At 40.2% G+C, this 23,457-nt stretch overlaps 2 protein-coding genes across 10 annotated transcripts in view; both read left to right on the top strand.

Moving 5' to 3' along the window:
• LOC103101525 (maestro heat-like repeat-containing protein family member 1) overlaps positions 1-9,976 on the top strand; it is an 82,971-nt gene extending 72,995 nt beyond the window's left edge. For 2 of the 5 annotated variants that reach the window (XM_056799097.1, XM_056799096.1), the window contains exons 37-41: positions 335-493; positions 1,218-1,340; positions 2,518-2,623; positions 3,419-3,484; positions 8,731-9,973. In XM_056799097.1, the coding sequence (XP_056655075.1) occupies positions 335-493; positions 1,218-1,340; positions 2,518-2,623; positions 3,419-3,484; positions 8,731-9,140 (864 nt within the window). In that variant the 3' untranslated portion in view covers positions 9,141-9,973. Of the gene's footprint in view, positions 1-334; positions 494-1,217; positions 1,341-2,517; positions 2,624-3,418; positions 3,485-8,730 lie in introns of all 5 variants that reach the window. The other 3 variants (XM_056799100.1, XM_056799098.1, XM_056799099.1) reach the window with 3 other exon arrangements.
• A 206-nt stretch (positions 9,977-10,182) lies between these two features.
• DDX11 (DEAD/H-box helicase 11) overlaps positions 10,183-23,457 on the top strand; it is a 71,277-nt gene continuing 58,002 nt past the window's right edge. Inside the window, exon 1 of one of the 5 annotated variants that reach the window (XM_007503776.3) lies at positions 10,183-10,342. The gene's annotated coding sequence lies outside the window, so the exon portion shown is untranslated. Of the gene's footprint in view, positions 10,343-10,397; positions 10,420-10,454; positions 10,474-23,457 lie in introns of those variants that run through there. The other 4 variants (XM_007503774.3, XM_056799108.1, XM_016425956.2 and 1 more) reach the window with 4 other exon arrangements.

Genomic DNA, 23,457 nt, shown 5'->3' with positions numbered 1-23,457 from the left:
CTTCAAGTAGTCTCTTTCCAGTCCTAGAGGGACTTAGTGAGAACGGGGCCACTTACAGCTAATAGGCTAGGCAGGGTTAAAGGAATAATTTGTAGCTAATAGACCCTAGGGGAACTGAACCCATTTGCCCTATGCTTTAAGCCACTGCACAATCAGCCAAAGAAACATTGAAAATATGGGCCATATGTTCAACATTTGCATTACATACATGTGACAGGGTCCAGGATATTTTTGAGAGGTAGAAAACTGCGTCAGAAAGCTGTGGGAGCTTTTTATCTGGGCAGTGCCATAGGGAACTCTCCCCTGGACATTTCCATTCTGCTACTTATTGTAGGAGAGGGACCAGGTCCGGATTTCAGCCACCTCTGCCCTTAGCCACATGCTCCATCAAGTCTTCAAGTTCAGGCCACGCTCTAAGACTCGGAAGGAGCTTTACAGTTTCCTGGTCCCACTATTGATCAGCATTCAAGATGCTAACATTGAAGTGGCTAAGGTGAGAATGATCTTTCCTCCTTTAGATGACAGGCCACTTTCTCCTTCTTTCCTTGACCTTGCTAGTGGGAAAGCCAAAGCTCTTGGCTTGATTGTGAATCTCATCCCTTTATCTGTGGCACTCTCCTCTAAGCCTGTACTCATCTCATCTAGCTTTACCCCAGTGCCCGAGCCTCAGATAAATTAGTTCTTTGTATTCAACCCCCTGCTACTTCCATCCCTTTTTGTGTCACTTTCTGACCCTGGATCTAAGCTGATTGGTGCTTGGGTTGTGAAGAAATATAGGGAGGGAGGGATGTTGGGATGGATGGACTTGAGGACTTGAGTCAGAGTAACTCCTTTGGAAAATCCTGGGATTCTCCTTCGTTCCTTCGTTCCTTCGTTCCTTCGTTCCTTCGTTCCTTCGTTCCTTCGTTCCTTCCTTCCTTCCTTCCTTCCTTCCTTCCTTCCTTCCTTCCTTCCTTCCTTCCTTCCTTCCTTCCCTCCCTCTCTCTCTCTCTCTTTCTTTAACCCTTACCTTCCATCTTAGAATCAATACTAAGTATTGGTTCCAAGGCAGAAGAGCTGTAAGGACTAGGCAATGGGGGCTAAGTGACTTTTCCAGGGTCACACAGCTAGGAAGTGTCTGAGGCCATATTTGAACCTAGGACCTCCCATCTCTAGGCCTGGCTCTCAATCTACTGAGCCACCCAGCTGCCCCCAATTCTCCTCTTTCTATCTCCTAGGTCTGTGGAAGGGCTTTGACTGAGTGGGCCCAAGGGTTCGGATGGATGTCCCTTGAGCCAGCATTCCAAAACCCAATCCTAATTGACCATGTCAGGATATTGGAAGAAACATGCAAATGCCTGGTGAGTGAAAAAGTCTCTGAAGAGTCATAATGACAGTACTGGCTGAGGAGGCTCTGAGAGACACTGAGGCAGGAGAGATAGGGAAAGAGAAGGCCTACAGGGAATAAAAAACCAAAAAGCACTATTTCATTTAGTTCTCTACTCTTCAAAGTCCCATTCTTCCAGTCCTCCATGTCTTAACTCCCTATCCTCCATCATCCATAAACATTGGGTTTGGAGAAGTTCATGGCCCATGTGGAAGCACACCTATAATTGTAGGATTTAAATTAATGTCCAAGACTTCAAGCATTATATTTTATAAAGTTTATTATCTAACAAAACAGAACCATGTGACTACGTTTTTCTACCTGCTCAAAAAGCCTGCTCTACCAAAGCCTCAACAGGAAGAGAAGAGAGCGAGAGATGAACCTCCACAGAATTTATATTCTGTGTATGTCAGCACATAATGACAGGAAGAGAGTGGAGTGCTAGGAATCATCTTTTTGTTTGTTTGTTTGTTTTGTTTTGTTTTTAGGGTAAAAGATTCTAATTACACATAATGCAGCTGGCCACTCAGCTTTGGCTCCTGAGCTTCTCCAGCTCCTAAACCCTGATTATAGAAGCCAAACAGTATTATATTAAGTTTATGGGTAGCAGTATGGCAGAGGTCACCATTTAGGGAATGGTAGCCAGAGAATTGGGGACTAACTAGAAGTCACTAAAGGAGGGATTAGGAGTTTATGTTTACCAGAAGTTAAGAATATACAAGAGAATAGGAATTCAGGTATTAATTAATGTCTGGAAGAAAGGGCAACTATGAGTAATCTGAGAAACAGTCTAAAAATCCTGTGCAGGAAAGGTTCAGGGAAGCATTTAGATCACAGAGGCCACGAATACAGGTAAATGGGTTGGAGTAAATCCACCTGTAACCAAAACTTGAAGAAGTGAGCTTAATATTTAGAGGACCTATGATGGAGCCAAGAGCTTCAACTGTACTTTCTACTAAGGTAGCCTTGGTACTGAAGTATGTGTGAGCATGAACTTAAAGGAATGAGTAGTAAGTGAGGAATGAAAAATAAGCAGGTGGGTTCTCATGTTGGTTGGAAAAAAGGAGGGAAGACTGTGGTCCCAGAGAAGTTCCAAAAGGCAGCAGCTTTCCTCATCGATCAGAGCCAGTCATCCCTTGCCACTTCCACAGGTTGGCACAGGCCACAGTTTGTTGGTGGGAAAGTTGCTGTTCCAGAGCTTTGACTTTCTACAGAGCCCACGGCCGACCCTTAGGGCTGCAGCGATCACATTTATAGGTAAAGTCAGATTCCTTTTTTGGGCTCCCCTTTCCAGAATTCCTCACTTCCATTCTCCTTTTCTTTATCCTGCTTCCTCATGCAAAATGAATAAAGCAGAGCTTGGCTTGGCTTGGCTTGGCTTGGCAGACCTCATCTTTTCCTGCGTTTGTCTCAATTTACAACAATGTAAAAAAACGTTTTCCTATTTCCAGGAAAACTTTACTAAGGCTCTTCTTAATTGCTTTGCTTTGGGGAGGGTGAGAGTTGAATCAAAGGAGGAAGGATTGGGTTCTTTGGATCCAATAAAACCTTCTAATCTCTTCCTGGTAGAAAAGGAAAGAAAAAGAATCCTTTATGCCTGGAAGAGCACTGGATGGGAGATTGGACAACTTGGGTAGGAGTGAAGCCATTAAATGGCTTGTGTACTGTCTCATCTGTAAAATAAGGATTATAGCATTACAGAATCAAAGCTTAAAGGGATTTTAGAGGCCATCTAGCTAAATTTCTTCACTTTTCAAGAAACATTGGACCAGCTGATCTTTAAGGTCCCTTCCATTTCTAACCATTCATCCTGTGAATGAATACCCATGAATCTCAATGTCTTAGGTCACAATTGTTCCCCAGGGAATTGTGAAGAGCAAGAAAGATCTTTAAGTTAGATCACCAAAATCTTGATTTCTGACCTCTTTTGGGCACCTTCTTTGCTGGTGCCCTACCATGGTTTTATTGAACTTTTCATAGGGCTGTGAGGGAGGGGACAGATGGCTGGACAAGTATGGGACTGATTTTAGTTTGTTTTTACTTTATTTTTAGGGCAAACAGTTATGAAGTTAAACATGAACCAACTGTATGAAGAAGATGTACAGCTGTTGCTGAATAGTAAGATGTGCCAAAATAATTTAGAATTATTAGCCTGAGGGCTGGGTGGAATACAGATTGTCCACAATTTGTCAGAGTAACAACTCATGTTTTTATATCAGTTTAAAGTTTATGAAGTGTTTTCCTCACCATACCTCCAGTGAGAAAGAGGCAAGCTCTATTAGTCCCATTTTACAGACAAGGAAACTGATACTAAGACAGGTAACCTTACTGGTCAGAAGTCACTGCAAAGATTTGAAGCTAGGCCTTTCTGTTCCAGTTTAGCACTCTTTCCACTATATCATGTTTTCTTACAGAATATAAAGGGAGATAGAAAAAAGGACTTGAGGAAATGTTTTAAATGTTTTCTCATAGCAGTATTTAAAAAAGACTTGGCAAAGCATGGTTGCTCCATAAATACTCTTGACTAATTGATAAGAATTAGATGCATATTATTATTTTAAGACCTTTCAAGAATTTTGGATTTTTCTCCATGAAAATAAAATAATTTTGGAGCTGGATTCTAGGAATTTTCTAGTCCAGTCCTAGTCTGATTCTGTCATTTTTAGATGAGAGAGCTGATGTCCAAAGAGGTTGGCAAGCTAGTAAGCAGAACAGCTAGAACTAAAATCCAAATCTTATGACTCCCAGGTTATGGCTTTTTTCATTTCATTTTACTACAGAGTGTCAGTCAAGTTGACACATGTGTATTAAGTGCCCAGGACTTCACTAAGCAGGAAAGATACAAAGAAAAGCAAAAAAATGGTTTTTGCTCACCAGGATCTCCCAGTTTAATGAAGAAAACACCATACAAACAGATATATGCAGGAAAAATTGGAGACAATTTCAAAGGAAATAACTAAGATGAGGAAGACACTCAGATGAAGGCTTCTTACAGAAGGTGGAGTTTAGCTGAGACTTGAAGGAAGCCAGGGAAATTAGGATACAGAGCTGGGCGGTCAGAGAATTCAAGGCCTGGGGGACAGCTAGAGAAAATGCCCAGAGTCCAGAGTTGATTTGTCTTGTGCTAGGAACCGCAGAGAGGCTGGTGTTACTGGAACACAGAGTGAAGAGAGGGCTATAAGAAGACTAGAAGTATAGGGAAAGCCAGGTTATAAAGGCCTTTAAAAGCCAAAGGAGTTTCTATTTGATCCTCAAGATAGGAGGGAGTAAGTAACTGGAGTCTATGGAATGTGGGGAGACATGGCCAGACCTATCCTTTCAGAAGATGAAGCCTAGTAGAGGACACACTAAAGAGAAGAGAACCTGTAGACAGAGAAAGCAGCCAGCAAGCTATGGCAGAAGTCCAGGCATGATACAGTCAGGGCCTATCCTGGGCTGGTAGCAGTGTCAGAGGAAAAAAGGGGTAGATCTAAACATTTGAAGCAAACTCACCCACCAGGGCTTCATTGGGCTCACAATCCTCCCAAGTTCTAAGACTAAAATGTCATTGGGAGATATTTATCTAAATAAATATACAAGAAGACATTGAAAAATTATATTTTAAAATGAAGCCAATAGGATAGAGATTTTTGTGAACAGATGAGTGGCCCTCTGTTTCTATTGGATTTTGACATCACTGCTTAAACCCTCGAAGTCCATCCTGCTCCTGAAGATAGATGACAACTTTTAGCGGCTGGGGTAGTGAAATTCCTCTGCTGTCCTTCTTCTGGTATCTCCCTGCCTCAGTGATGGAGTTCATTGGTGCTTGGTGTTCAAAGCCCTTCATTACTCAGTCCTCTGCTACCTTGTTAGTCTTCTTCTTTTTTAAACCCTTGCCTTCTGTCTATTCACTCCAAGGCAAAAGAGTGGTAAGGGTTGGGCAATGGGGGTTAAGTGACTTGCCCAGGGTCACACAGCTAGGAAGTGTCTGAGGCCATATTTGAATGCAGGACCTCCCATTTCTAGGCCTGACTCTCAATCTACTGAACCACAAAGCCACCCTGCTTTTTAGTCTTTTTATATTTTACTCTCCAACATATACTCTTCCATCCAGTACAATGACTTCAGGCTGTTCCAAGAACAAGACATTTCATCTCTTAGATCCAGTCATTTTTTTTCCTGGCTGTCTCTCATGACTGGATCATTCTCCCTTCTCTGTTTTGACTATTGACTTCCCAGCTTCCTTGGAGTCCCTACTAATATCCCCTCTTCTACAGGAATACTTCCCCAACCCTTCTTAATTCCAGTGCTTTGTCTCTCTTCATTGTTTCCCATTTATCCTGAGAATAGCTTGCTTTGTATATGTTTCTCTGCAAATTGTCTCTCTTGTTAAATTGCAAACTCCTTGAGGGTAGGCATTGCCTTTTGCCTCTTTTTGTATCCCCAGGGCTTAGTACAGTGCCTGGCACATAACTATTTATTGCTTGCTTGCTTGATGGAGGAGAAGGAGGGAGGGTTGCCCTGGCCCTTTAGCTTTCTCTGGTTCTTCTGGGGGCAAACCTCATATCTGTGTTGTAAAGTTAGAATTGACAGAACTTGTACTCTAAACACTATGAAGTCAGACCAAACTATACTGAACTCAGCATGATCCTGATCTTTCTGCACAGGCTGCATCCTGTGTCTAAAATGCATTCCCTCCTCATCTCTGCCTTTCAGAATTTTTATCTCCCTATAAAGCTCCAATCGGGTGTGGCCTCCTCCAGGAAGGCTTTTCAGATTCTTCCCACTCTGTGAAGCCTTTTAAAATTACATTGACTTTTCTTTTCTTGGAAATCCTGCAGAACTATTGTATATGCTATATATTTTGGTACTTTATAATAATAATATTGTTATATACTTTATAATAATAATACAATATAACAGGCTTACTTAAAATAGTTCTTAATTATTTTATTTACATTCATCTTATCTTCCTCTGAAAACCACAAATGTCTCAAAGGCAAGGACTGAATTATGAAAGTGAGGTGTGGGAAAGAATGCTGGAATTGGAGTGAGGAGACCTGGCTTCACATTCTCACTTGTGCATTTCCTGGCTGGGTGACCATGAGCAAGTCACTTAATCTCATTTTCTTGTCTGTAAAGTGGAAATAATAATATTGGTACTGCCTTCTTCACAGCATTGTTGTAAAGAAATTGCTTTGGAAATTTTAAAGAACTAATAGAATATATTTTCATTTTTAAAAAATTGTCTTTGTGTCTACCTCGTGATGACTATAGAGCAATTGCTGTAAAGGTAGCTTGAGAGTGAAAGACCTGAAATGACAAGCTATTTATTTATTTTTTTAGTATATCCTAGAGGTAATAGGAAACCATTGAAAGTTTTAGGAGAGGAATAATATGTTCAGACTTCTGCCTTTGCAGTAGATTGGGGAAGCTGTAGGGAAAGAGTAGTAGAGATGAGATGGGGATATGAGTTAAGAAGCTATTCTAATACTCTTGGTAACTGATGATAAGGATCTGAGCTAGATTAGTAGGTATACCATGGAGAGAAGAAGGATGCAAGAGATGTTACAGTCTCAAGAATTTATAGGACTGGATAGGGAGAAGGGACAACAGAGAGGGAAAGTCAGAAAGTTACTTAAATTTCCCATTTGGATGGCTGGGAAGATAATGGTACCATCAAAGAAATGGAGGAGTTGAAGATAAGCAAGCTTCAGGGGAAGCTTCCATCTTTGCACATGCTGAATTCAAAGTTTCACCAGGATGTTCAGGTGGAAATGTCCAGTGGGCAGTTGGGAATTGTGAGTCTAGAATTCAGAGAAGAGATTAGGTCTGCATATGTAGATTTGGGCATCATCTATACATATGTGTTAATTGAATTTATAGAAGCAGATGAAATCACCAAGTGAGAAAGTGTTAAAAGAAGAAAAGGGTCTGAAAAGAGCCTTGAAGATATTCACACTTTAGGAGGTGAGAGGAGGAAGATGAAACTTTGAAGGAGACAGAGACTGAGTTATGATCGGTAAAAGAGATAAGAGAGAACAATGCCATAATAACATCATAATAAAGTATCTAGGAGGAGAGGTGACTCAAAGTAGTGGAAAGTCCTCTGAAAACCTTAGAATTAATATACTGTAATAAGTGCTGGATGTCCAAAGAAAGGCAAAAGCAGTTCTCATTCTCAGAAGATAATCCATAAATAACTAGATACACACAAGATAGAGAGTAGATGAAAAGTAATGAAAAAGGGGAAAGCCACTTGCAGCTAGGAGTACCAGGAATGACCTCCTGCAAGTGGTAGGTTTTAGATGAGATCTGAAGGAAGCCAGGGGAGCTAGGAGGCAAAGCTGAAAATGGAAAAAACAAAACAAAACAAAACAACATTCCAGATATGGGGGGATAGCCAATGTAAAATAAAAAAGATGAGAGATGAAGGATTATTTGTGTGGAATAGACCTATGTAGTTGCAATGTAGAGTATAGGAAGGGGCATAAAATGTAAAAAATCTGTAAAGATAAGAAGAGGCCAGGTTATGAAGATCTTTAAATGGTGAACAAAAGGGGCAGTGGATAGAGAGCCAGGCCTAGAGATGGGACTAGTTTTAAATTTGGCCTCAGACATTTCTGAGCTGTGTGATCCTGGGCAAGTAATTTAACTCCAATTGCTTAGCCCTTACTGCTCCTCTGCCTTGAAACTGATACTTAGTATCAATTCCAAGACAGAAGGTAAGGATTTTTTGAAAAAGGCAAATAGACGACTTTATCTTTGATCCTGGGGATATTGGAACTACTGGAGTTTGAGTTGGAAGAACATGACATATTCAGACAAAGGTTCTAGAAAAATCACTTTGGCAGGTAAGTGAAAGGTGGGTTAGAGGGGGTAAAGATTTAAGGCAAGGATTTTAGAAGACATTTCATTAGTCCAGACAAGAGGTGCTGAAGGCCTGAACTTGGTGACTGTGAATAGAGAGAAGTAGAGATAAATTTAGAGAACTGGTGAAGGTAGAAATGGCAAGATTTGGCAATGAATTGGATGTGTGGGATGAAAGATGAGTGGAAGACAAATAGATTTGACTTCTGGATGACTGGGAGGGTTGTGGTGCCCTAGACACATTAAGGAAATTTGAGAGAGAGAGCATTTTGTGGGAAAAGACAAATTCTGTTAAGGCTATTCCCCCTTTATTTTCATATGCAGGTGCCGAACATGGCTATGCAGACTTTCTTTTCATTTTGTTCTTGTTTCATCTTTAACTAAAATACTTTGCATTGAAATGTTATGGAGTAATAATATAAGAGCAGTAGAAGAAGGATTTGTAGAGTTCAGGAATACAGTTGTTAGAAGAACAAAAATCTGAGACTTCCTCTTCCCTTTTCTTTTGATTTCAGCCCTTCAAGATCTAAAGGATGACCCTGTGGAATCTATACAGGGTTTAGCTTCCATCACGATCAAGAAAATGAAAACAGCTTATGTGAAGTCCTCAATGTCTTCTAATTTACAGATGAAGCATACTTTTATTAAAATCCCTAGTTTTGGTAACAAGAAGCGACTCTTTAAGAACATACAATCCAGTGATAAAGTCAAAAAGAACACTTCAAAATGTACTAAATTTTGCCACTGGAAAATATCAAACATTTGGCACAGTTCTGATGATAGCACAAGAGAAAGGGATCACCAAAGAAAAACTCTTCAGTTTCCCAGGAGAATACTTCCCCAAAAAAATGAAACACGAAGTTTTGAAAAGGACCCAGAGAAAAAGTCTTTAGTTTCTCAGGATAATGCTTCCCTAGAAAAATGAAACACAAACTTTAGAAAAGTCTATGTCCCAAGTTCATAAAGAGCTCAAAACCTCCTGACCCTTGATCTCTTTTTGGAGTTTGAGACTGAACTTTTCCCCAGCTGTTTCCTTTGCAGCGGGAGTTTTGTTCCAGATGATCTTTTCCTGGTTTTGTACAAGTGAATGGATTACCCATACCTAGCTCCCTCTTCCTTTTCTTCTCCCACACTCCCAGGGTTAGGTAGAAACCTAAGACATGGTTCTGGTTTTCAGGAAATGCTGTTTCTATTCTACCCTTTATTTTAGACCTCTTTTCCCGCATAACTTTGTTAATAAAACGTCTTTCCTTATTTTAAGAAAAAGTGGCATTCATCTCATGGGTTTTAATTGCCAGGGGAAGGTAAGGGCATGGTGTTGGAGAAGTGGAATTGCATGTAATCCTATAAATCAGGACTGCTTAAGAGTTTTACATCACAAATAGAGGGAGACTCCCCCTCAGTTGTCTTCTTTCTCTCTTTCATTTTTGTCTTTATAGGATGGTTACTTCTATATCTTCCTTTCACTGCTAGACTTATCTAATGGATAGCCTGGACTTCCTTCTCTCGCTACCTATTCTTTCCTTAATTATGTAAGAGTTCTGCAACTCTTAATGGCTAAATTCACCAAAACTTTCAGTGGCTAAGCAAAGAAACAAGAAAATAAACTAATGATTGGATAAAAAAAAAAAAGAAAAAACAAACAAACCCAAGCTTCTTACTCTGAAGATAAAGCAAACGTTTCCTTGTTTCAACTCTTACACTTTTTCTGTATAAACTAAGAGATAGTAGCTAAGGCTTCTTTGAATCATGCACCTACTAGCACAGAAAGTTTTGTGATCGTAAGTGTGTATGGAATCATTAGTGTATCTAAGTGTGAAATCAGAAGTGTGTCTCTGTGTGTTATTTTGGGATCAGAAAAATGCCAGTAGAATTGCGAATCATTTGCGTGATTAGGGGATGAACGGCATTTGGGCACCGGCACCTTGGACAAGAAGCAGCAGGCGGCGCATGCGCAATGCCGTAAGAACATGGGTTACAGGGCGGTGAAGGTGCTCTTTAAACGGGCTTTCTTTTCCCCGTTGGGGCTAAGTCCCGCCGTGGAGACGTTTACGCGTGCGTGGAAACGCTATTACGTCATACCTGAGGACGGACGACATCCGCGGGAAGCGGCAGTTTCAAACCGAGGTAAGCTTAACTAATGCTAAGCGCTGGTTATAGCTTTAGAGAGAAGGCCAGGCACACACCGTTTGAAGAAGAGAGTGGTATGGAGCTGGGCTAAGTAAAAAAGCGAGGTCCTTCACTATCACAGGCGGAAGGTGGGTGGGGCGGGGCGGAGGGCCCGGATGAAGGGAGCTGGCTAGAGTGGGCTTGCGCAGAGGGGTGTGGCTTCCTAGCCCTGGTACTACAGACTGGAAAACTGAGGCCCAGAGGTCATGGAATTGCCTCTCCTAGGTTTTTTTGAGTTGAGCTTAGAGTGGAGGACATGGAGTCAGGGAAATATGAGTTCTGGTTTAGCTTCATATACTTAATAGCAGGACCTGACCCAAAGCCAAGTGACTCAATTATCTCAGGTTCCATTTCTTCATTTGTTTGAAAAAGATCTCACAAGTACCCCTTTTCTAGCAGAGTTCTTCTGAATCTGAAGTGTTGATGTCTGTGTGGCATTTTGCAAATCTCAAAATAGTATATTAATAGCTAGTTATTAATCCTGCCTCCTTTTTACCCTCCTGGAATCTAACCTTCATACATACATGGACTTAAAAAAAAAAAACCCTTACTTCCATCCTAGAATGAAAACTGTTTTGGTGCCAAAGGCAGAAGAGTGGTCAGGGCTAAGTAGTGAGGTTTTAGTGACTTTTCAGGGTCACACAGTGATCCGAGGCTGAATTTGAGCCGAGGATTTACCACCTCTGGGTCTGGCCCTCAATTCATTGATCCATTTAGCTGGCTCCCAAATTGATTTTTTTTTTAATAAACCTTACCTTCCATCTTAGAATCAATACTTTGTATTGGTTCCAAGACAGAAGAGTGGTAAAGGCTAGGTGATAGGGGTTAAGTGACTTACCCAGGGTCACACAGCTGGGAAGTGTCTGAGGCCAGATTTGAATCTAGGACCTCCTGTCTCTAGGCCTGGCTCTCAATCCTCACAAAAGTGTTAGTTGGTATGAATGTGTTGGAATTAAGTTAAACTTCTCCAGTTCCAATAACCTTCTGGCTCAGCACACCTCACTCTGAAAATTGCCCAAGTGATCCATGGGCTGATATGATATACAGCATTGCATAATAAAATCCATGAGTAGAGAGGGTGTCATTGGTTTTCAGAATGAAATGGCCCTCATTTAAATGGCTGCAATTAGTCTAAAGGTACAATTAAGATGGCATGGGCAACCAGAGCTTGTTGCCACTGTATTCACTTTCATCACGTATGCTTGATGGATAAAGCTATCAGCACATTTGTAGCTCTAAATGCATTTCATTTGAAGACAATTCTAAACCTGAATTGTCTCAGGTATGAGTCAATGACCATCAAAGATTGCCCCAAGTTACTAATGATATAGAGAAATTAAAATCAAAACAACTTGATGTTTGATGGTAACAGAGATTGTGGAAAGATATACATTCATATATGTTCTTGCTGGAGTTGTGAATTGGTCCAACCATTCTGGAAAACAATTTGGAATTACACTTTTAAAAAATAACTAATGCACATGTCTCCTGATCCAACAGCTCACTAAAAAGCTTATGCCCTCCAGAAGGTCAAAGACAGAAATGAAATATAGCAAAATATTCTTAGCAGCACTTAATGTGATAGCAAACAAAGTTAATGCCTGATAATCAAGGAATGGATATAAAAGTTTAGATACTTGAAGGTGATGGAATGTTATTAGGCTGTAAGAAATGACAAATGTGGAAAATTGAGGGAAGCATGGGAATATCCCTGAATCAATGTAGAGTGAGGTACATAGAATCAGAACACTACACAAAACAACTTTTCTAATGTAAGTGGAAAAAAACAAGAGAAAGAAGCCAGATACTGCACAATTACAGTGACCATAAAGCTAGGAGCTTGACTCTGAAGAGAAGAAAATTTATCTGCCTCAGTTCTTTGCAGAGATAAGGGACCATGAGTATTAAATCCTGCATATGCTGGCAGACTGCTGCTGAGTTTGTTGCTTTTGATCATCTGGCTTTACTTGGAATCCCTAAGTCATGGAAGGGAAAGGGAAATATTTGAAAATGAAGCTGATCTATAAATTAAAGATATTTTAAAGAAAATAACAGCAAAATCATAAATGCTATTTTTTTGAGAATGCCTGTGAACATTGTATTAGCATGCAATTAACTAGTTGTGTGACTTAGTAACTTCATTACTTCATCACATTTTTTGAGGACAAAATATTTAGAAAGAGCTCTGTTACTAATTTTTTTATTTCATTATAATGGTCTCATCAGACAAATTCACTTTTCCATTCAAATGGGCTAGCCTTTTTTTTTTTAAACAATACTAAAAACTTTTATTAGATCCTGCACAAAAGTCAAAATACACACTGTGAAATTGTTTCTTTAAAGATAATCAAACCCGTAATTAAGAAATGGAACTTACAAAAAGAAACAGAAGTCCATGTTAGATATTTGGTATATTATTAGAGATTGAAAGGAGGTTTGGAAAAATATTTGTAGGAATTATCATGTAGGAAAAAAAAAATTTTGTCCCCACAATTTGACTCAAAACTGCTCTCTAATGTCTTTATTTCTGTGGGGAGACACCACCACTTTTCCAGTTATCTTGACTCTTCGTTCCCTTCTAACCCTCTCTATCTGATCATTTGCCAAATTTTGTTGATCCAGACTCTTCAATATCATCCTAATTGCTTTCTCAGTATCCATCCTTTTTCTAGATCTTCCTATATACAAGAAAGATTAAATTGACATTCCTTTATGACTATTTCACTTTTCTGCTTTAATTGGTTCTATATTGCTGTTAGGATAAAATACAAACTCCTGTTTGGCATTTAGGGTCCTTAATAATCTGGTTCCAGTTTATCTATCTGTGCTGATGACATTTTTCCTCCTCACAAATTCTGCTTCGGTCAAACTGGCCTATTTGCTGTTGTCTTTACACATCATTCCTACTTCCACTTGTTTGGCTTTGCAGACTGTGCTTCCTTCTACCTTTGAAACTCCTAGTTTCCTTCAAGGGTTAAGCTTCTTCAGGGAGCTTTTCATAATCCCCCTAAGTGGTGGGTCTCCAGAACTATATTTTGCTTGGTACACATTTTTAAATGACTTATTTGTGGATATATTGTATCTTCCTTGTAGGATATAAACTCTTTGAGAATAAGAATTTTGTCTTTGCAAAGGACCAGACACATAGTAGGTGCTTAATCAATGCTCATTAAATTGGATTATTTTCTTTTTTACAGGAATTTTTTCCTTCTTTGCTCTCCTGCCTCCCCATCTTTTGTTGAGGTGATTTTTTTTAAATTCAAGGGTAGAAGTTTACATTTAGCCATATTAAATTATCCTTATTAGATTTGACAGAAATCTAATATGCCATCTAACACCAGGCTACCAGTATCCAAAAGAACTTGACACCTTATTTAGTAATGCTTCTGAGCTTTTTGTCCTTTTGAGATTTGAAATAGTCTGCCATTTACAGCTCTATCCAAGTCATTCATTGAAAATATTAAACAGCACAGGGCCAAAGAAAAGCCTCTCCAACTCCACCTAAATGTATATCATCATCCTGGCTAGCTAGGTGATGCAATGGATAGGGTGCTAGGTCTGAGGGAGTCAGGGGGATCTGAGTTCAAATGTGACCTCAGATATGGGTGATCTTGGGCAAATCACTTAACCTGTTTGCCTCAGTTCCTCATCCCTAAAAGGAGCTGGAGAAGGAAATGTTTCTTTGTCAAGAAAACCCCATATAGGTTCACAAAGAATTGGGCTTAATTAATTGATTAAATAACTCAACAATCTAAAGCCTAATCTCAGGCTTGACATAAAGAGAATTCTGGATCTACAGCTATATTTTCTTTGTCAGAAATGAGGTGATTCTAGAATTTCTGCCCTCTTTTTTTCTTTTCCATTCTTATTGTCATTTATTTGGCTTGAAAGTTCTCTCTTAAATTAATGTTTCTCTCTAAAATAAAAAAGTGTTGTTGGTGTATCTTGATTTTTACATTACAAGCTTTTATAATTGTTTTCCTTTAAAATATTGTGGTAATCTTATAAATTATTCTCTTGGTTCTGAGCATTTCCTCTACATTAGCATATACAAATCTACCTGGGTTTCTCTGAATTCATTTCATATGGCAAAATAATATTCTTTTACATTTATATAGCACAGTTTTTCCCCAGTTAATGGGTGCTTAATTTGTTTCTGGTTCTTTGTCATAATAAGAAAATGTTGACAAATATTTTTATTCATATGGTCCTTTTCCCCTCCATCTCTTGGAGTATATGCTTAGCAATAGTATTGCCTTACCTATGATGAATTAATGAAAAAATTATTTAAGAAGTGTTTACAGTTTGCCCACGTAGTGCTAAGTGCTACAGAGGGAAAGCCTAGGAAGTGCCTGCTGTCTGTCTGCTCATGGGGGTAACAGAGCAGAAAGGAAGGTTCAGCTGGGTACCAGGCCTGTATTAAGTGCTGACTATGTGCCAGGGCTCTGGCGAGGCCTTAGGGGAGACAGATGATGGTGCATTTTCTTTAGTGTCACATCCCACTGATAAAACCATATGTGTTTCTGGAATCGAAAACTTCCTTTTCCAGATCTTATTTTGCTTATTTGGTTACTGACATGACAGTTGCAATCTCTGCAGATTACAGAGACTGTCCCTCTGGACTGTAGCTGTTGGAGTGGGGACTTGATTGGAATCGGGGTTGGTCATCTGGGGGGGAGGTCCTACTATTTCTGGGGCCCCTAGACCAGGGATAGCCTAGTACATGCTGCCTTCCTGTCCTGTAAGGCACATTTCTGCTTTGGCTAGGTAATGATATCTTCAATTGATACGAATTTTAAAAGCACATCTCATCTGGGACAGGTGCTACTAAATGCTGGGGATAGAAAGAACAATTGAAAACGGTTCTTGCTCTCCAAGAGTTTACAGTCTAATGGGGGCAATTCCGTGTACATATACAGGTTTATATAACATGTGTGCAAAGGATATGTGTACAGGATTATCATTGGGTGGAGAAGAGCAAAAGGGACCAGGAAAGGCCGCTGTTTTAGCTGTCTTTTAAAATTTGTTTATTAAAAATTTTCTAGAAATTCTGAACTTGACAAATAACAAACTTGAATATTTCCACATGCAAGAACAAAAATTGTACATGGCTTGATAAATTCAGTTATGTGCAGTTTTTTATAGAAACTTATATTACAGTTAGTATAGTTGTTCAAACACTGCCCTTTTAGAGGGGTTGTCTCAAGTGCCTGTGGGATCTGCTTAGAGCAGGGCCGTGCTCAGGAAGATACTGCTGTTCCTGGACATGCTTCCTTCTTAATATGTCTCTCCTCTTGTCTTTGCCCTCTTCCCTCTTTTCTGGGTACTTAAAAAATATTTCATTGATGCTCTTTTCTTTCTTTTTTTGGTGTCACTCCCTCTGTTAAGGGTAAATTTTAGGGTTGAGACCGAATATATTTTTTAGTGGTCGCCAGGGATTTAAATTCTAAATCTCAATGAAATACTCAAGTCAGAATGGGATTTTATGGTGGTTTATTTACAATAGAAGGAAGAAATTAGGAATGGGGGGAGTAAGGGAAGAACTGCTGCCGCCTGGTCTGAGACAGGGGGAGTTCAGAGGCGCCAGCCAAGGGACCTTCCCAGAAGATTAAATCTAGCTCCACTTCCAGCCACAAGGCCTCCTCCAAGATGAGGGTCCTCCTTGGAGGCTGGTGCCTCCAGAAAGAGCCAAGGAAAAGGGGAGTCAGCCTTAACTCACCACTTGACAGTCTAAGGGAAGCAGTCTGTGGTCTCACACTGGAGCTCCTCCAAGGAAAGTTCCACCACCAAACACAAAAGTCCCTCTCACAGGAAGTGATGTGAAATATAAAGGCAGTTCTTTACATCACTTCCTGTGTCTCAATGTACCAATGGTGGCTTAAACTTGACTTGGGACAGCCCAGGGGTCTGTCAGTTAGTTTCTGATTTGTCACTTGCTAGCACACTGGGGTCATAGACCTTCCTCCCCCACAGTTAACTGGGAGTGTATACATTCCTGGTGGCTAAAATTCTAAAGACTAAGCAGAGTGGAGTAATTATAAAATTCACACTTCCCTCATCTTCTTTCCAACTTTTAGTCCAGAGTTCATAGTAACAATTATAGGGATAATCAAAGGAAAGAAACACATCCACTGGCTGTATTTGAAAATGTATGTCTTATCCTGCACCTCTAGTGCACTACTTTGCTGCCAGAAGCAGGATAGCTATTTTATCCTAAACCTTCTGGGAGTGTGATTATTTACTGAGGCCAGTCCTGAAGGAAGCCAGGAAACCACTGCTCGGCCCAGGGATGTGAGATGGCAATGGCAAGTAGGGCAGGCTGACTGGGGAGTTTGACCTGAAAAGATAGGAAGGGGCTGGGTTTTGAAGACCTCTATATAGGAAACAAAAGAACTTCCATTTGATTCTCTGGAGAGAGGAGTTGAGTTTATGCAGCATGAGGGCACTTAAGGAAAATCAGCTTTGGCACTGTTGGAGAGGGAAGCCTGGAGGCAGGTAGGTCCATTAAGAGGTCATTATTATGGTTCAGACCAGAGGCCAGGAGGCTGTGCTGGAAGTGAAGAGGAGTGGACTCTCAGGAGTCATAGCTCACAGTCTCAGTGGCTCCTCTAGGACGCTGTCCGAGTTCAAGCTAGAAAGACTTCATTGGGTTTGCCCAGGAGAGATTTTGAAACATCTGTCCCAGGCATCAGGTGAAAACCATTCATTTATGCACGGCTTTTGTACAACATTCTACAGTGTTACAAAGAAGAGGTTAAGCCAGGCCTATTAAGGGTCAGTTTAACATGAGCTGAATGTCAGGAAGGGGTGGATGCATTTTATCTCAGGGATGTGTTTTTTAGCACAAGATATCTTGTCCCACTAAGGGAATGGGATATGTGCCTTTTTTTAAACTTGGAGAATGTAAAATAAGTTATTTCTGCAACTGTGATCCACAGCCTTATCTTTTTCTACAATCCCCTGCTTTGACACTTCCTTGGAAATACTGCTAGAGGCAGTTCATTTCTTAGGTGCCAGTGTAGGATAGAATGATGGGTACAATCTCATTGATTTGTTTATTTGGTCCATGCCTTGGTCTTGGCCAGCACTGGGCATAAGTGGCTCAAAAGTAAGAAAGATCAGAATGGGTGAATGACCTGAATATAAAGAAGGAAACTATAAGCAAATTAGGTGAACACAGAACAGTATACTTGTCAGATCTTTGGGAAAGGAAAGGCTTTAAAACCAAGCAAGAGCTAGAAAAAAATCACAATATGTAAAATCAATAATTTTGATGACATCAAATTAAAATAGTTTTTGTACAAACAAAACGAATGCATCCACAATTAGAAGTGAAGCAACAAATTGGGAAACAATCTTCATTACAAAAACCTCTGACAAAGGTCTAATTAATCAAATTTATAAAGAGCTAAACCAATTGTACAAAAAATCAAGCCACTCTCTAATTGACAAATGGTCAAGGGACATGAATAGGCAATTTTTAGTTAAAGAAGTCAAAACTATTAATAAGCACATGAAAAAGTGCTCTAAATCTCTTATAATCTGAGAAATGCAAATCAAAACAACTCTGAGGTATTGCTTCACACCTAGCAGATTGGCTAACATGACAGCAAAGGGAAGTAATGAATGCTGGAGGGGATGTGACAAAGTCAGAACATTAATGCATTGCTGGTGGAGTTGTGAATTGATCCAACCATTCTGGAAGGCAATTTGGAACTACACCCAAAGGGTGCTAAAAGACCGTCTGCCCTTTGATCCAGCCATAGTACTGATGATTTGTACCCCAAAGAAATAATAAGGAGAAAGACTTGTACAAGAATATTCATAGCTGCGCTCTTTGTGGTGGCAAAAAATTGGAAAATATGGGGATGCCCTTCAATTAGGGCATGGCTGAACAAATTGTGGTATCTGTTGGTGATGGAATACTATTGTGTTCAAAGGAATAATAAAGTGGAGTTATTCCAAGTGAACTGGAACAACCTCCAGGAATTGATGCAGAGTGAAAGGAGCAGAACCAGGAGAACATCAGAGACTGAAACACTGTGGTACAATCGAATGTAATGGACTTCTCCATTAGTGGCAATGCAGTGATCCTGAACAACTTGGAGGGATCTACAAGAAAGAACACTATCCACATCCAGAGGAAAAACTGGGAGTAGAAACACAAGAAAAACAACTGCTTCAAAACATGGGTCTAGGGGATATGGCTGGGGATGTAGACTCTAAATGAACATCCTAATGCAAACACCAACAACATGGAAATAGGTTCTGATCAAGGACACAAGTTAGTGGTAGTCTCTCGGTGATCGAGAATGACTATTGTCTTTGTGCAGTTTCATCTACGGTGTACCCTCATGTGGCTTTGGAGTCCAAAGACTGAGGCGCACAGTTTGTGGCACATGGGGCATGGGACGCCAGTTGTTATGGGAGTTGCAGTTGTGGCCTGGTGTCGGCGTTCACGTGCAGCGGCAAGACGTCGACGTCACTCATCTTCAAAGGTGGTGGCAGCATGGTTAATGTGGGTTCGCCAGCTGCTTCTGTCAGAGGCAGCGAGTTCTAGTTGCTTTGGTGTAATGCCAGCCCACTTCAAGTTGGACTTTAGCTGATCCTTGAATCTCTTCTTTGGTCGACCTTGTTTCCCGAGTCCAGCTGACAGTTCACCATAGAATACCTGCCTTGGTATTCACTGTGGGTCCATGCGGATGACATGTCCAGACCATCATAGCTGGGTTTTGAGGACCATGACTTCGATGCTGGTGGAGTTGGCTCTGTCGAGGACTTCCTGGTTGGTGATTCGGTCCTGCCATCGGATCCTCATGATTGACCGGAGAAAGTGTTGGTGGAATTGCTCCAGCTGTTTCGTGTGCTTCCGGTACAGTGTCCATGTCTCACAACCGTACAGGAGCGCACTGAGGACCACTGCGTTATACACTTTGAGCTTTGTCGCAGTGCTTACACCTCTGTGTTGGAGGATTTTGGAGCACAGCCGCCCGAGTGCCTGGCTGGCCTTTTGGATCCTGGCATTAATCTCGTGGTCTAGTGACCCATCGTTGGCGATGGTGCTGCCCAGGTACTTGAAAGTGTTGATGTTAGAAAGCTGCGTGCCGTCTATTATAATGCACGGCTGGTTAGTTGGCTTCCCTGGTGCAGGTTGGAACAGCACCTTTGTTTTGCTGAGGCTGATAGTCAGGCCAAACAGTTTTGTTGCGGTAGAGAACCTGTCCACAATGGTTTGGAGATGATTTTCTTGGTGGGCCATGAGAGCACAGTCATCTGCCAAGAGAGTTTTCAGGATGAGTCTCTCTGTTGTCTTTGATTTTGCAGTCAGGCGGCGAAGGTCGAATAGTGAGCCATCCAGTTGGCATTTGATGTAGATGCCCAGGTCTAGATCTATCACAGCATGTCGTAATACTTGGGTGAAGTATAGGTTGAATAGCACTGGAGCGAGGACACGGCCTTGTTTCACACCATTGGAGATGTTGAAGCGATCGGAAGTCTCTCCACCAGATAGGACTTCCCCTGTCATGTCGACATTAAAGAGCTGGATCAGTTTGACGAATTTTGCTGGGCAACTGAGCTTGCTAAGGATCACCCACAATGCGTCCCTGTTCACTGTGTTGAATGCCTTTGTCAGGTCTATGAAGACAATGTAGAGACTCAGGTTCTGCTCAAGACATTTTTCCTGTATTTGCCTCACCGTGAAGACCATGTCGATGGTGCTGCGATCTGGTTGGAAGCCACATTGTGATTCAGGCAGGTTCTGCTCTGAAACAGATGACAGGAGTTTGTTGAGTATAACACTTTCCAGCAGTGGAGAGTAGTGAGATGCCTCTGTAGTTGTCACAGGCTGCTCGTGCGCCTTTGTTCGTGTACAGGGCTACAATGGAGGCATCTCTGAGTTCTGGGGGCATGTCTTCCTCTTTCCATATGCTGGTCAGCACTATGTGGAATGCCTGGAGCACCTTTCCATTTAAGGCCTTGTACACCTCGGTTGGGATCCCGTCTTTACCGGGTGCCTTGCCTGCACTCATTTGTTTAATGGCTTTTTGGACTTTCTCTATTGAAGGAGGGACATCAAGTTGTTCAATGGTGCGGTTTTGGGGGATCTGGTCAAGGGAGCTTTGGTCGACTGAAGAGGGTCGGTTGAGAAGCTGACTGAAGTGTTCTTTCCACCTGTTGCTGATGCCTTTTTTATCTTTTATGAGAGTGTCACCGTCAGAGGATAGCAAGGGAGTGGTGGTGGGTTTTAATGGCCCATAGACAGTCTTGAGGGCACTGAAAAATTGTTTGTGGTTTTTCATATCAGCAAACCGCTGGATTTCTTCTGCCTTTTTTTCCCACCATGGGTCTTGCATCTTCCTGATCTCACACTCCTGATCTCCAAGCAGTGGCTTGGAGAGACTTGAATCTGTCCTTTTTGGGAGCAGAGTTTGGGTTATTTTGCCATTCCATAAAGGCTTTGTTCTTCTTGCTCAATAGGTCTTCAATAGGACACAAAGTAATACCCAATGAAATTATGTGTTGGCTGCAGGAATGGTGGGTGGAGGGGAGAGAGGGAAATATTGTGATTATTGTAACCAAGGAATAATGTTCTAAATTGACTAAATAAATTAATTTCTAAAAAAACAACAAAAAACAAATAAAACAAAAAAAGAAAGAAATTAGGAACAAAAAATTGAACATCTTAGGGATGGGAGGAAAGTGGTTTGGGGGTGGCATGGTAAGCAGGGGCACTGAGTGTGCAGGGAGCATTCACAGGAACTCTTCACTCAGTATGGATTATCAGGATTAAAATTCTCAGGAGCCTGTATATTAGTTTGTAATTGTTTATGAGATAGAGAAAGCGAGCTGGAGAGAGAAAAGACACCTGATCACATGGCCAGCCCTAGCTAATCTGTTTGTGGCTCCCCTTGTGTCTCCATTGGCTATCAAAGAGAGTGTGCTGCTTTCTCAGCCCCTCATTTTAAAAACCCAGTGATGTCCCTTTTTCTGGGTCTCTCTGGTTGGACAGACTTGACCTCAGTCTGGGTCAGAGGCCAGGCTTGCAGGCCAGGAGTTATGTGGGACAAGACGTTTATTATACAGATAAGCCTCAGGTTCCCAACCCAATCAAAGGGTGGGGGAGAGACTGAAATTGATTTTCAAAACTTTCCTTTTAGAAAGAAATTGGGGTGCAGATTTACATTAATTTCACACAGGATCCAGTACAAAGAAGACAAAAACGTAAAACAAGGGTGAAGAGGAGAATGAGAACTGCTTTTTTCTCAGGATACATTCAGGTTCAGGGTCTTGGGAGACTCTGTCTGCTTCATGAAGTTGTCTGTTTTGGGGAGGCATTTCCCATGGGAAATTTTGTGTGATCAGATTGACCATCGTCCACCAGTTGTTCACTTTGATCTACATAAACTCAGAGACCTGCATCCCTGAATAATTTGGAATCTTTAACTAGGCTTTTAGTTAAACAGTACTTAGAATGGGTCTTGTTTCTAGGGCAGATTTGCAGAAGTATTTCGATAGATTCATTTTCAGGTCCCAAGTCATTTGGATATTGCTTAAATCTGCTGGTAACAAAACTTTGTGTGCTTAAATAGGGTCTTACAAAACCTAACCCCATTGTCCTTCCAGCAACTAGCTCATGTGATAAAAGCCAGTTCAAACCTTATGGAGTTAGCATGATAAACATGGAACATCAAATTAAGCTACATGTAACTCATCTGAAATTTTGGAGAGTTTCAGTCTTCATGTAGCATGAGTTCTTTTAATCTTTACCTGAACCTTGTTAAGTGGTACTGATAAAAAACAAAAACTACTTATTTAATTTTTTTACATGTAATGCGATGCTTTGGATGACCAGTTCATTTAATGTAATAAATTAGAAAACTTTTTCTAAAGCTAATTGCTTTAGGATTATATGACTGTAAAGACTTATTGTTTTTATTAAATCTATATCCAACCATTTTGTGTCAAGGATAGCCACATGCAGCAATGGAAGGAGGAGAAGCAATTGTTGACTACTTGCTTAGGGCAAGCAGCAGTTTTTGTTGAGTAACAGAGAATCTGAATTCAATTTTTACTGTCCAGATATCTCCTTCGACACATAAGCTGCTGGGTTTTTAGTTTTTTTGTTTGTAAAATCATAAAAATATATGGTTTATAAAGGATGATAATATTTTACTGAGCTAGCTTTTGTTTTTTGAGTGTCAAGTTAATGCTTTAATAATTTCATTGACTAATATGTGGTTTGACAAGGAACTCTTATTTCTGATCATCCTCAACCACAAGTATTTCTTTTTTTTTTTCCCTAATGGATTCATATATATTGCATGTGCTTTCAAATACAGTACTTTAAGTTGCTTTGTGAAGGAAATAGTAACATTTATTTTCTCTTTATTTTTCACTTTTAAAAAATGATTTGAAAGTTTGTTGGCTAATTAAAACAATTCTGTATGTGAAAGCTTCAGTCTAACCAGAGACTTTATAAATAATTATTTAAACATACCCAAAGATAATTACTAAAACAATATCCCAAGATTATATTTAGGCTTCTGTGTGGCTAGGCATTTGTGAATATTCAAATGGACCTAAAAGAAATCTAGTCTCCTATTTATTAGTTCCCTATTACGTCCAGTATAAAATTTAAAATACAGTCTTTAGAACCATCTTCTTTACTTTGCCTTTTTGTCACTATTAATTAAAAACAAAAACAATCCCCCCAAACCATTCAGATGCCAATTACAAATATTCTAGTTTTCAAGGGGAAGCTTCTTGTTGCTTCCTCAAAGTAAAATACACATAATTAAAAAACTAAAACTTGTACATCTTTATCACATCACATTGTTATCATCTCCCTCCTTTGAGGATATAGATTTATTAACTTCATTTCATCCAGAAAGAATAAGCTACTTTAAGAACTTAGTCTTTTGTATGAATATATAACTATGGTAAGAGGATGGCAAACCTAAGAACTGGTTCTCGGTTGTGTAGGTTAGGAAGTTTTTTTTCCATTTCTTTGATTTTTATTTAAAATTTTTAAAATTTAATTAAAAAAATTTAAATTTAAAACATGTAAACAA

Source organism: Monodelphis domestica, chromosome 5, assembly GCF_027887165.1.
Source record: "Monodelphis domestica isolate mMonDom1 chromosome 5, mMonDom1.pri, whole genome shotgun sequence".
Taxonomy (NCBI): Eukaryota; Metazoa; Chordata; class Mammalia; order Didelphimorphia; family Didelphidae; genus Monodelphis; species Monodelphis domestica.
The sequence above is the reverse complement of the archived record's forward strand: the minus strand, read 5'-3'. Positions and strand labels throughout refer to the sequence as shown.